We start from the raw sequence: 14028 nt of genomic DNA, 5'->3' as shown, positions 1-14028 counted from the left end.
TTTTTTTTTTTTTTTTTTTTAAAAAAAAAAAAAAGACAGAAGGTTGCATTGAGGCCGGATTAGGCGGAAGAGACGCGTTTGGGCGTGATTATAGTTATGCAAGCTTGAAACAAAAGCAACATAGAGAATTGATTCTTGTGGAATCCTTATATCATCATTCATAAAGACAATGACTTTAACTCCTTTGGAAAAATTGACCTCAATTTGTTTGCCTTGCATGCTCATGGAATCATTCGAATGGGTGCTACCCTATTACTTAATTAAAAGTATTGCAGGCCATATGAGTATGAGCAAACCAACACCTTTAGGCTTTAAGAAAAGGTACTATTTGATCCCATGCCCAAAACACTTAATTCAAACAAACTAGTTAAAGCACATTCACCTAAAGAATAAAAAGTAGTTGAAACCGATCATTTGTGGTGTCTTCTTTACGATATTTGGTCGTGATTAATGCAAGTTAATAGATTGACAATAATTATGGAAACATCAATCATTTCAGAAAGAAAAATTCCTCCATAACCAAAGGATCCCAAGATCTTGACCTTTCCCTTAGGCTGTATTTAAATGTTGAGCTGAGTTGAACTGAGTTAAGTTCTTTATGAATAGTATTGAGTTGAGATGGTAGAATAAGTTTTGTTGAGTCTGTTTAAAATGAGTTTAAATGTATTTTGATGTTAAGATGAGTTTGAATGTATTTATTAAAAATTGAAAAAGGTTATAAGTGTCACGTGTAAAGAGATTTTGAGTGAAGATGAGTTTAATAATTTGAAAATTGGATATTTAGATATTAAACTAAATTGAGTTGAACTCAGATAAATTTAACAACTAAACGGGGCCTTAGAAGTCCTTCCCCGTCTTGCAAATAGTGCTTCTTTGCATAATCAATAAATTTGTTGTGGGAGTTTTAGCATGACTCCGGATCAAAGGTTGAGCGTTCGATTCAGGTTAGGTTCAAAGGATAATCAATATCCCCACTTCAAGCAAGGGAGAGATGAACAAATAGAGTGGATCCCATACTATTTATCAAGTATTTAATTCACTAGGCCGGCAGTTGTAAATATGGGTCATGAGACCCGATCTTTACGCTTTTCTTCGTTGGTTGGTTCAACCTCGATCGTATTTTCCATCTCATTTACATTTTCACAACACAGAGACAATTTCTACGAATTAGTCAAGTGGCAGCCGAAGTTTCTAACCGTGTAACGTACATGGTTGGACCGTGTTACTTCCTTGACTTGAATTCTAGGAAAAAACAAAGAAGCTGCTTAGAAATTAGAAACCAACCAAATCGTTTCTCTATAAAATGGATCGAGGTTCATCAGGATTGCAAAATTGTAGTAGATTAAGGCAAGCAAGCAATCATGGAGGTTTCCATACTAGAGGCAACTCCCGGGGTGGTAGCGACTAATCTTTTGAAAATTGTTACAGAGGCCAAAAATAAAGCCGTTAACTTCAAAGCCATACTCGCAGACCTCGAAACCACTATCATAAATTTAGTTCCCAAGGTGAGTAGGATCGAGCGGTTAAGTGAAGAGTTGGGAGATTTGCCCAAGGATGAAATCCTAAAGTTGAAACTGGAGTTGTGGAGAGCGACGCAGCTTGTCTCCAAGTGCAAGGAGATAGCTTGGTGGAATTACTGCAACAAGTATAGGTACTCAAACAAGCTCCTTCAACTTCATGCTACGCTTCGTAGGCTGATTGAAATGGAACTTCCAGTAGGACACGCAGAGGATCATAAGCAGATCTTGATCGAGTTGAGAAATATTCGGGTAACGAATACTACGTGTTTTCTGTTAACCATGTGGAGACTGAATCTGGGTTTGAAGCATAAGGATTTGGAAGAAAGAGATGGCAATGGTTCTTCTAGGATTTCCGGAAATGGGACAAAGGTTGTACGTGTGGCTTCTGATGGCGGGTTCAAGAGGATTGTCCTGTCAGCATCAAGTTGGATTATTTCGTTTTTTAATCTGCGTTGGAGGTTTTGTGGATACGACTTCTGATCGCATATATAGTATTGTAGTAGTTAATATGTATAAAATGTTACATGTCCTAGATATTGATTAGAATTGTGACATAATTGGATGCAGAAATTATGATTGTAATTAGCTGAAGTCTAGTAAATGACCATTTCCATTTTTCAATAAAATTGATGTTTTTCCCAGTACATTGAGGTCCATTTGAATGTTAGAATCAACCAAAATAAGGTTACTGGTATGTTTGGGAGGTGAGATGAGAATTTTGTGTTTTGTTTTTAAGTTTAAAATATTAAGTTTTAATATTATTATTGTTTTGGGATTTAAAAAATGTGTATTGAGATTTGAAAAAGTTGAATTGTTTATTATATTTTGTATGTGGATTTGAAAAAGGTGTAATGATGAGATGAGATGAGATGAGAATTTTGTGTTTTGGTTTTGGCCCCAAACCTGCCCTAAATGGTTGCAAAAATCAGTAAACTGAGGCCCGAAACCATTATTTTCAAAATTCTAGATAGGAGATAAAGGGAAAAAAAAAAAAAGGTCGTTACAAATGGTTTCCTCCATCTAAACAATTAAATTGTTCCCTTAATCTATTGACATAAACATTGAAGATATCCCAGAATCCAGCATTTGAAATGAGTCTCATGAATCAGTAACAGGTCTTATAAAAAGGGAGAAATAAAGGAACGGGAACAATCAAATGTATCACAACCACCCAAAAATGAATCCAGAATAATATGTGGAAAATGCACAACTTACAGAAACATTATTCCACTTAATTTATAAATTACCAATAGTCTCCACATGAACAGCTCCCATTCTCAAACGAATGGAACCGATTTGAATCCCTTACTATTATTCTTCTTTGAACAATCCTTGAAATAAATTTAATGGCAGTATGGCAATCCACACAAGTTCTTAAATTCTTAAAAACCTTGATTGTTGTTCCCGGTGGAGTTGAAATGATTCCAAATGCAACTGCAAGCTTCTCACTGTGGTAGGAAAGATTTTGCTCCTTCTGCTCCTCCTCAACATCATGTAGAACAAAATTCGTGTCAGGGACATATCCTTCTTCCCTAATCCTCTTTGACAGCTTTCCCAAGAAGTTATGTATTTCATATGATTTTGGGTGGGATTTATCTCCCACTAAGAATATATGAACCTTTCTCTTGATCTCAATCCAACTCAAACCTGGTTTCTTTACCACTCTTTTGTCATCCATAGCCTTTCTAACCTTTGCCACCTCACTCCACATACCAGCAGTAGCATAAATGTTGGCTAGAGTAACATAGGTAGCAGGATTCTCAGGCTCTATCTCAAATAATGCTTCTGCAGCTCGCTTTGCCAACTCAAGGTTTCCGTGGATTCTACAACCACCAAGTAAAGAAGCCCACAAGAACTTATCGGGTTTCATGGGCATTTTATTAATAATATCCTCAGCTTCTACAAATCGGCCAGCTCTGGCCAGTAAATCAATGATACAAGCATAATGATCTGCTGTATGTGTCAACCCATGTTTTTCCTTGATTGAGTGGAAATATTCAATTCCTTTATCGATTAATCCAGCATGGGTACAAGCAGAAAGAACCCCAACAAAAGTAATGCGGTCAGGCGGAGTACCTGATTTGAGAAGCAACTCAAAGAACTTGAGTGCCTCGTTTGGTTGACCATTCTGAGCATATCCAACAATCAGGGAAGTCCATGAAACTAAATCTGGTTGAGGCATCCCTTTAAAAACCCTTTTTGCGTTCTCAATATTCCCACATTTTGAATACATATGAACAAGAGAACTGGCAGCAAATGAGATGGGGTCAAACCCTATACGTGTCATGTACCCATGTACCTGCTTGCCTAGGTCCTCGGCAGCATGATCGGCACAAGCATTTAAAACCCCAGCAAACGTGAACTCATTAGGTCTAATCCCTGACCTCATCAACTCAGAGAAAAATGCAAATCCCTCTTCCCTCCTTCCATCCTCAAAGTATCTATGAATCATTGCCGTCCATGAAACAACGTCTCTATCCACCATCTTGTCAAAAATGCACCTCGCCTCCTCTATACTCCCACATTTCCCATACATATCTGATAAAGCACTCCAAACCACCTCATCTGAATCCAAGCCAATTCGCATTATATGTCCATGGATCTCCTTGCCCGTACTTAAAGTTGGAATTGCTGCTGAAGCGGCTAGAGCACTAGATATCGTGAACTTATTTGATTTTGAATTCTCGTGTCTTAACATCCTTCTGTACAACTCCAAGGCCTCTTTGGGCTGGTCATGCCGAACATACCCCGATATCATTGCAGTCCAAGAAAAATTATCTCTTTCAGGCATTTCATTGAACAAATTTCTTGCCTGTTCGAGCTTCCCCACTTTCGCATACCCAGAAATCATTGTATTCCAAGAACACAAATCCTTTTCACCCATTTCATCGAACATTTTCTGGGCATGCCAAAGACTTCCACATTTCACATACATATCTAAAAAACGATTACAAATGAAGACCCCGGGCACGAACCCGGAGGCTTTGGTATGAGCATGGACCTTCTTGCCCTCTTCAAGAGCACGATGCTGGAGACAAAGCTGAATGAGGTTTGAGTATACCGAAACAGAGGGTCGGTCAATCTGGTCAAGCAACTGCACCGCTTCCCTTAAGCGCTTTTGTTCGCAGAGAATGTCAATGGCTTCTTTGAAATTCTTGTTTTCGCATAAGCGGGATATGAGAGAGTCTTTGTTATTGGACTTGAAGAAAGTCTTCTGAGAAATAGTATGTTGATTCAGCTGGGTTTTCGGAGAAGAAGAAGAAATAGTTCTCCCGAAGGATAACCGAGACAAAGAATACGAAACTTTGAGATTCAAAAAAAATCTCATACTTGAGATCAGAAGGTAGCCGTAGCCCCTAGCCAGCAACATCCAAAGTAGGGTCACATATGATCGGGAAGCAGGAAAGCTTTTGCGAGCGAAAATTCAATCTGCGGTTCATGTTTCGAATAAATCGGTTAATAAGTACCACGCCATGAGTTATGTCTGGTTAGCAGAAATAATAATGTTACTATGCTGTTTTATTTTGTCTCCTTATTTGATCGTTCATGTATTTATATATTTTTTTAATTTTTATTTTATTTTACTTCTTGATTAAGGAAGTGACTAGTGTATTAGTGTATTTTTTTAAAAAATATTTAAATATGTTAAAAAAAATGTAAGGATAAAAAGAAGAAAATAAAAAATAAAAAATAAAATTTATACTAGTAGACACGCCTAGCGGTCAAAACTAGATGGCACACTAGCACTATCTTTTGATTTATAAAAATAAATTATTTAAATTTATGTTACTTAGAATATCAACTATATGTGAAGGCTTAGTTAGATATGTTATTATGTTGAGATTGATATCCCAATAATCCAATTTGATTGTCATTTTTAGGTGATATTTTATTTAAATGAAATATTAGTTGTTTTGAAAATTACATAAATATTCATCATCGTATTAATTTATACATGAGGGACGATCGAAATCATATATTGATGTTACATTAAACCAACCCATGAAATTGGCACCTCTATAATTCACATTTTTATTAGTGGTTTAATATTTCAAGATTAGCCAATAATATATACTTCTCACAATCAACCCAACGCACAGTGGGGTCCAAACCCCAAACACAGTTAATTTTATGGAAAATGATAGGATTACTACCCTCTTACTACTCATTTACTACTTTTTTTATATTTGATTTTTTTTATAATTTTTTATTTTACTTAATAGTTAAGGAAGTGATAATTAGTAAATATATATATATATTTTAATTTTTTCTTAATGATTAAGGATGTTAAAAAAATACTTAAAATAAAATGATAAAAAAATAAAAACACTACAAGTAGTAGATGGGTAGTAGATAGGTAGTAAGCCTATCACTACCCTAATTTTATTCCATCTTCACCTCTAAAAATCCACAATGCACAATATTAAAAACATAAATAAATAAATAGGGAGAGAAGGAGTGAATATGAAAACACCAAAAAGTGGATCATTGCAAGCCCCATGGTGTGTGCCTTCTTCGCTCCTCGGGAGAAATCTGATACAATGAAAAAACTACACTGCTAAATTTAATGAAAATTGCACAAGAATTGTTGAAGTATACATCCATGTATTTAAGCCACAACACAAAGAACAGAATGCGAAAACAACAAACAAACAAACAAGCGTTCAACCGGGAATGAGAAGGGGTGGCTTACAACAGCTCCGGTCCGATTTTAATCCACCACCATCCTTTATAAAGCTGTAAAAATCAAACTCCAGAGACAGAAAGGTGAAAAGCTTCATGTTATAAACACCACTTCAAGGAGCACTGCTGACACTAACATTACACAATTTTTTTTTTTTTTTATAAGTACTAACATTACACACTTCTCTAAGGTCTTATCTACTCTAATCTACCAGAGACACTACTACCAAACTCTCTTAGTTAGATCTTCACACAGCCCTAGGCCCAAAGAACTCACTATCATGCAGAAGAGGTGTCACAGTGCGTAGACTATCTCCCCACTGCTGTCGATATCAAGCTCCGAGTCAGAATCCAAGTCGTCCATGTCATCATCCATATCCAGGTTGTCTATCGAATACTGGTTGAGGCTATTAGTCCCAACTGCTGGAATGGTGGCCTCAGCAATTATCTGCATGATCACATCAATGCTCTGCATTGGTTGGTCTGGCTCTTCAAACTGGTTGCTCATCATTCTTTCATCCATCAAGTCCGCTGGAAGATTCTTCAAAAACCACTCATGGTTCTTGATTTCAGGAATGGTGATCCTCTGTAGCATTTAAGTTGCCATAAGCATTAGCCTTAAAGAACGATTGATCTAGAAGAAGAGCAAGTTAAGCCCTTAATTTGTACTGAAACCGCCACCCAAACGAACAATTAGCATTCAACTTCCTTGGACATGGTCCCCAAATGTAAATATTTACAAATTTAAACAAGTAGAGTTGTTTACAGGATTTCCACAAACTGAACAACCCAAGTAGAGTTGAATGCTAATTGTAAATATTTACAATCAAGTAGAGTTAAACAAGTAGAGTTGTTTACTGAACATTGAAAACTTGACGCTTTAACACAACCCAAACTCCTCATCAATGGTTAGGGCCCAACACAAGGAGCTTCCAACAAACAAAAATGAGAAAAATAGAGATGAGCTAAGATTCACACACAAAACTGCCTGCTTTGATACCATGTAGGCATGTATAAAACTATACATCTCGTACTTTTTTTTTACTAATTAAAAAGATATGCTTTTATACAAAAAACTTCGAGGTAATAGGAGATTTAAAAAAAACCTCAAAATCATAATGCTAACAGAACCCCACATTGCTAACTATGCTGGTTTTTCCTGCTATCTTGGTTTGGGTACTAATATTTTTGCAGAATCATCAGCTTTAAGGACGAGGCTTACTTTATAATACCAGCTTAGTATCCGGGAACTTATTGTAGAAACAGATTCTCTTGTTGTGAATTGGTTTAATAATAATTCTCAACCCCCTTGGATTTATGCTGATATTTGAGATGATATCCTTCATTTTAAAAATGATTTCCCTTTTAGCATTAATGATATCTATAGAGAAGGAAATGCTTTAGCAGATAGTCTTGCTACCTATGGAGCTCAGGGCTGCACGGTAAGTTTTTCCTCCATTTTTTGAGCTCCCTAAACATATGGTTGGCCTTTTTGCTTTAAATCGTGCAGGTATTCCTAGCTTCCAACATTAATTTGTAATGTTTTTAGCTTTAAACAGTACCATATTGTATTTTCTGGCTGGTGTTTTCCAATAATATTTTTCATAAGAGCCTGGTTTTGGGTTTCTTTTGTAAACCCCTTGCTCTCTTTGTATAGAGTATTCAGTATTCCTCCACCACAAGTGAGGATTTATCAATAAAATTGGGGTACCGTCTTCTTTTTTTTTTTTTTTAAATCTAAAGGCACCGCCTGCTCAAAAACACCAAGTAAAAAAAAAACAAAGAAAGAAAATATTCCTCTAAGAAATTGGATGTCCATTAATGATTATAAAGTCAAATTGACAGTTGCTGCACAACACTTTAAAGATGTATACAATCAAGCATTTCTCCGTAAGAGGAAGTCGGTAAATCAGAAGAAAGAGAAGACAAATGGTCATTATTCCTAATTATCAAACACCCCCACTCGTGGGGAGGCATGTACACATAAAAAGAACAGAAAAATATGAACACTAACTTGTCCACAATATATGTAGCTTGCAGCCAGGCTACCAGGGTCAAACAAAGCACATGAATTTTGAAATTCCTGAAGAGCAACGCCAGATACAGTCCTAGGTTGTGCAAACCTCATTAAGTCCCTTTGAAAAAAAGTGTGGTTTTTTCATATGGGTCCCAAATGTGCCCCACTTTTTTCAAAGAGACTGCATATGACTTACACGCCCTAGAACTGTACAAATCATTTTACATTTCTGACATTTATAGGCACCCAAGTCAAGGTGTATGGAGAAATATATAACCGCATTTCTCGATCTATTTTATTGAACAGGAAATATCTGTATATTTGCAGATAAAGCAATATAAGGATTCTTGGGAAAGGATAAATCACTAACCGTTGCAGGATCGAAAACAAAAATTCTTGAGATCAGGTCACGACACTCAGGAGATATTTGAATGCCGTCGGGAATGGAATACTGGACACTGAGAATTCTCTGCATGAAACCAATAAAATAAAAAGAATATAGTAATTCACCTCAAGTCGTAAAACATGAAGTAATACAAGGGTTCACGATATACTTGTATAGTCCTGCGAAAATCCTTTGGTTCATCAGGATCCTCGAAAGGATATGCTCCCACCAGCATCACGTATAAGGTCACCCCACATGACCACACATCTGCAATCTGATATTTTATGCAACACAACATCAAAACAGCAACTCATTAATTTTAAAATCAAAGTTTAATAACACAACAAATTAAAAGAAAGTAGCTACATGCTTTGCTACTTGAGTAGAATCCAAAGAGCTTATACTGAGAGAAAAACAACAACAGAAAGAGATATTCGAGGAGGATTCAAAAATAGACATAACACATATATCCAGCTCAAGCCCCAATACCAGACTTGGGGTAAAACAATAATATAATTAGCTATTCCATTCAAGGAAAACAACAATTCATTTAAATGGAAAAAATATACCTTGCCATCATACTCTTGCCTTAGCAGTACTTCTGGAGCAATGTAGGCAGGAGTTCCCACAGTTGACTTTGGTTGTGAATGAAGAACCGAAGACTGAAAAAAGGACCCATAATCAGATACGCAGAGTTTATAACAGGAGCAAAAAGAATAAATCGCCAAAAAAATTGTAAGGTCTCAAAATTTTAGAGAGCATCTAAAAGTTTTGCATTAGAATCCATACTTGCATGCTTCAGAATTCCTTGTCAAACATTTTACTTGTAAATGAGTTGGATAAACTTTTTGAAGTCAACATCATCTGAATCTGATATTGCTGTTTTATCAAGAGAAATAAAAGCCGATCCAAAAATAGGTAGAGCAATGAAACAGCTCCTATCAGATCCACTCCCCCTCCCTCCTCTCAACTCCACTCCAATCACACGTCCTAATTCTAGTCAAGAAAAAGAAAAAATCAGAGAACACTGAAAAGCACAAAAAAGAGATACACAACCGATACCTTGGAATACCCAAAATCACATATCTTCAACCGAGGAGCTGGGCTTCCATCCAACAACGTGTTTTCCAGCTTCAAGTCCCGGTGACATACTTGCTTCACCGAGAAAACAAAATACCAAGGAGCTGATTAAATTAACAAGTTCCCATGGAAAGGCTAGGAAAGAAAACTTTTTTTTGATGGGTAAAAGTAAATTTTATTGAAAAAAGCATAGTAACAGAGTAACCCAGGAGTATACAAACAGATCATGAAACCTAATTACATCTAGGTACAAGTGAGAGATACAAGCAGGACATGAAAACTGTCCATATTACAAATAATGGCCGAAGCCCAAGAAAATAAAGTATTGTAAAAGAATTGCTTCAGCTCCTCCAAAGAAAGCTCCATGTCTTCAAAGCACCTCTTATTCCTCTCTAGCCACAAGCATCACATAATGCAATGAGGAATCATTCTCCACACAGCAGCTATACGTGAATTCCCCCTAATTCCTGTCAACACCCCAGAATATCTCTAACTTTTTTGGGCATAGCCCAAGTCACCCCTATCCTATTAAGGATCTCATTCCATAAACATCTTGCCACCTCACAATGTAACATAAGATGATCCACTGATTCCCCATCACTCTTGCACAAGAAGCACCAATCTGCTATGATAAGACCACATTTGCTCAAATTATCCGACATGAGGATCCACCCAAGAGATGCAGTCCATACAAAGAAAGCGATCTTAGACAGTACTTTACATTGCCAAATGGCCTTCCAAGGAAAATTATGATCATTAGAAACTCCCAAGAGGGCCTTGTAGAAAGAGTGCACCAAAAATTTGTTGTTTCCATTCAAAATCCAGATCATTTTATCCTCCGTCTCACTGCCCATCGATATTGCCTATAGTGAGTCAAAAAAATCAGCAAGCATATCCAACTCCCAATCATGAGCAGCTCTCGAGAAACTAACATCCCAATGGGCAGCACCATTAGACATTACCACTAAGTCAGCCACGGCAGCCTCTTTGTAACTGGAAATCTGGTAAAGCGTGGGAAACACCTGCTTTAGGACCAGTTCACCACACCAAGCATCATGCCAAAAGTACACTCTATCACCTCTTCCAATTGCAACTCTGAAGTACTTGGAGAATCTACCCCATCCCGCTCTAATATTTTTCCACAAGCCCACACCATGTGTCCCTCTAACTTCCTTAGAACACCATCCCCCCATCATACTCCCATATTTAGCATCTATGACTTCTCACCATAAACCCTCCCCTTATGGTATCTCCACAACCATTTCCCCAACAGTGCTTTATTGAAAGCCCTCACATTACACACCCCCAACCCACCACATTGAATGGGTAAGCAAACTTTCTCCCAACTCACAATATGGAACTTAATTTCTTCCCCCATGCAATAGAAAGAAAAACTTCAGAAAAAAAAATATAAAAAAATTAAATAGAATACCATTTCATGGCAGTAGCTGACTCCAGATATAAGTTGTTGAAAGAAAAACCGTGCCTGCAGCACAAAACAGAAAAAAGAAATGATAAGAACATTGCATTTATCCAAAGGAATTGAACTAAAGAATATTGTATTAAGCACCTCATCCTCACTAAAGCGCACAGCACTGCCTATTCGCTCAAAAAGCTCTCCTCCAGATGCATATTCCATAACAATCGCCAGATGGGTGGGGGTTAAAATCACCTATCGATTTGCATGTACAAATGTGATTAAACCAACTCATACATAGCCAATCAAGCCCAAAAGTGTGAGAATAAGCTAACCTCTTTAAACCTAACAATGTTTGGATGCCTCAGAGACCTGTGATTAATGATTTCTCTTTTAACATTTTCATCTATCTGCAACAAAGAATACTGCAATGAGAAAGAGGAGTCCATAAAATTTTATTATCTTACTATTATTTATGAGTTATCGCATTTTTTTTTTAAAAAAAAAAATCTTTCTCATAAATTAGAATAAACATATTAAAGAAAACATCCAAACTTCAACTTGAACCTTCTTATGCTATATCCCCCCCCCCCCCAAAAAAAAAAAAAAAAAAACAAAAAAAAAAAGGAAAAAAAAAATACCAAAGGGTGCAGAGAGGATAAGTGAAGGAGATAGAGCAGAACAAAATCGAGGAGAGGGATTCTTTGATCAGAGTTTTTGTAGCTAATGAGAGAGGCCCCCACTTATTTTGTCGTAAGATTGAAACGACAGAAAAGAATAAGCTATTATGTGATTGACAATAGAGTTTATAAAGAATGAGCAGTTGATCAGACATCGTTCAAGTTTAATCAATGGTCTCAGATTCTCGATCTCCAACCAATTCTTCTCAACGCCCCCCAAAAATAAAATATATCTATCCACACAAGAGGAGACGTAAACCCCATATCCCTTGTTCTCCCCACTTCCTACACTTAAAACATACTCTTAGAGTCAGTAGCAAGAAGAAAGCCAATTCAACTTGAAACCAACATCCTCCACTGGTCTCTTCTCTTTCTCTCTCACCCTTCACCGAATACAATGGCTGGCTACCCTTGACCCTTTGCTTATTGCAAAGTGGAGATCTAGACTACAGACCTATCTATAGAGAAGCCGGCCCACCCCATTCTATCAATCCCCTTACCCATCTAGTGGCTTCTTTGAGTGGTGCCAATTTTGATCATATTTCATCATCAGAGAAATTTAAGCAAGTGCAAGATAAATCACGACAAAAACTTTAACACATTCAAGTTAACTAAAGAGCTATCTATTTGGTAGCGAAGAGAGCTGAAGAAACAATTAAAGATATTAACTTCAAGGGCATACTGATAATGATTCTATACAGCATGGTATTATTAAAAAAAAAATAGAAAGAAAAACCAACCGATTAATAGGATAGTAATCATTCTTGCTCCGGCTCTCGGCAACCAAATGGGCCAAGGTAGCACCATTTCCACTAAATATTCAATCCTTATGCCTAACTAAGTAATTTAGTCCCTATACAACATCAGTTTTTTTTTGGGAGATGTGTAGGAAGTATCAATTCTGTAAAAATAAACAATAAAAAGTTATTTAAAAAGAAAAAGAAAAATTCTATTTGGAAACCCGTGTGCAAACCCTCCACGTCATTGACATGAAAAAACTAATTTGTAAGAGATTCATGTCAATGAATAGAGATTCCAGGTCAATGAAATGGAGGATACCGCCTTACAAGTAGAAGAACTCAAAAATAAAAATAAAAAGGAAATCCAGAATAGCCAAAATACAAATATTAACTACTAAACCCACCATAAATAGCTTAAGAGTACATGGTAAAAACTGGAAGAGAAAATGAAGAAAACATACCAATTATGGTAATCAAAAGAGTTAAATAATTACAATCAGCGGGCCAACGAACTAATTTCCATAAACAGAAGTCCAAATAGAAACTGAAGTAGATCAAATTCATGAATTTAAAAACCGACCTTATCTCCCCGCTCGATGTACTTGACGGCGACAAGCTCCTTGGTGTGCTTGTCTCTCATCAGCCTTGCGACCCCGAAATTACCCGACCCGATATCTCGGACAAAGTCGTACCGGTCGCTGTCGTGCATGATCGGCATATCCATACCCAGCCCAACGGCTATCGCGGCCCGATCCATTTTGAGTCTCCGGCTTTGACCTAACCAAACCCGATCACATTAGAGAGCTGACTATGGTTCGTTGAATCGTAATCGGTACAGAACACTTAGGTCGGCTCGAATAATCGGCCGAGAACCCAGCAGAATCACCGTTCAGAACTCGGGGTGATTCGGCTGTAGAGAAGATGAAAAGCTCCTTCAAGTGAGTTTCGGTCCAGTTCGGGAAAAGGCGTTGTAAATTTTCGATTTTCGTGATCAGCGACGGATAAAATTATCTGAGGAAAACAGTGGGGGAGGGGTGGAGACTTTCAGATGATGGGAAATGGTGTTGCCAAGGAGAGACCTGCTCGGTACAAGCCGAGTCAGGCAATAAATGGCGTCGTTTTCATGTGGGTTTTGGTGTTGAGACGGTGCCGTTTAGAGCTACTTCAGAAACCGCTGTTCCTTTGCTCCGTCGCTCGTCTCTCCATTTTTGTCAGTTAAACTGACCCTGCAGAATTCCTAAATGACCATCATATCCCAATATTCGAGTTTGGCTAAAATTAAGACCAAGGATATCTAAGTTCCAAATACAACTAATATCACGCAATCATTTTAAAAAAAAATTAAAAATTAATTTTTTTATATAAATTTCATATTTATTTATTTTTTTTAAAGAGAATTATGCAATACTTATATATTCTATGATTACAAATATAATTTATTTCCAAAAATACATATAACTTTTACTTAAGCTCTTCATAAAAAAAAAAATAGACAAGAAATAATAT

The 14028-nt window shown here is 36.9% G+C and overlaps 3 protein-coding genes across 4 annotated transcripts; 1 reads left to right on the top strand and 2 right to left on the bottom strand.

Annotated features, from left to right (window-relative positions):
* The first annotated feature begins 1320 nt into the window (after positions 1–1320).
* LOC109018967 lies at positions 1321–2164 on the top strand. Its single transcript, XM_019001166.2, has one exon. It carries the CDS (start codon positions 1362–1364, stop codon positions 1998–2000), a length of 639 nt encoding a protein of 212 aa, XP_018856711.1. The 5' UTR covers positions 1321–1361; the 3' UTR covers positions 2001–2164.
* Positions 2165–2605: 441 nt separating this feature from the next.
* LOC109018963 (pentatricopeptide repeat-containing protein At4g37170) lies at positions 2606–4992 on the bottom strand. Its single transcript, XM_019001159.2, has one exon. The coding sequence runs from the start codon at positions 4888–4890 to the stop codon at positions 2764–2766; it is 2127 nt and encodes a 708-aa protein (XP_018856704.1). The 5' UTR covers positions 4891–4992; the 3' UTR covers positions 2606–2763.
* Positions 4993–6054: 1062 nt separating this feature from the next.
* Positions 6055–13774, bottom strand: LOC109018966 (serine/threonine-protein kinase SAPK10-like). Of its 2 annotated transcripts, XM_019001164.2 has the most exons (9): positions 13103–13774; positions 11438–11512; positions 11256–11357; positions 11118–11171; positions 9668–9760; positions 9175–9267; positions 8775–8879; positions 8591–8689; positions 6055–6789 (listed from the first exon to the last, which is right to left on the bottom strand). In XM_019001164.2, the coding sequence occupies exons 1-9, from the start codon at positions 13277–13279 to the stop codon at positions 6499–6501; spliced, it is 1089 nt and encodes a 362-aa protein (XP_018856709.1). In that variant the 5' UTR covers positions 13280–13774; the 3' UTR covers positions 6055–6498. The 2 variants fall into 2 exon arrangements, with proteins under 2 accessions (XP_018856709.1, XP_018856710.1); XM_019001165.2 differs by lacking the exons at positions 11256–11357; positions 11438–11512 and having other exon boundaries at positions 13103–13731.
* Positions 13775–14028: the final 254 nt, after the last annotated feature.

This window comes from Juglans regia, chromosome 12, assembly GCF_001411555.2.
Source record: "Juglans regia cultivar Chandler chromosome 12, Walnut 2.0, whole genome shotgun sequence".
Classification (NCBI taxonomy): domain Eukaryota; kingdom Viridiplantae; phylum Streptophyta; class Magnoliopsida; order Fagales; family Juglandaceae; genus Juglans; species Juglans regia.
This window is presented reverse-complemented; position numbering and strand designations above follow the sequence as displayed.

Excerpts from the sequence above, each read along its gene's own strand:
- LOC109018966 (XM_019001164.2), bottom strand. The coding sequence starts at position 13,279 with ATGGATCGGGCCGCGATAGCCGTTGGGCTGGGTATGGATATGCCGATC. Across the intron at positions 11,513-13,102 it reads ACATCGAGCGGGGAGATAAG|ATAGATGAAAATGTTAAAAG; the intron begins GTCGGTTTTTAA and ends TCTTTGTTGCAG. Across the intron at positions 8,690-8,774 it reads ATTTTCGCAGGACTATACAA|AGAATTCTCAGTGTCCAGTA; the intron begins GTATATCGTGAA and ends GGTTTCATGCAG.
- LOC109018967 (XM_019001166.2), top strand. The coding sequence starts at position 1,362 with ATGGAGGTTTCCATACTAGAGGCAACTCCCGGGGTGGTAGCGACTAAT.
- LOC109018963 (XM_019001159.2), bottom strand. The coding sequence starts at position 4,890 with ATGTTGCTGGCTAGGGGCTACGGCTACCTTCTGATCTCAAGTATGAGA.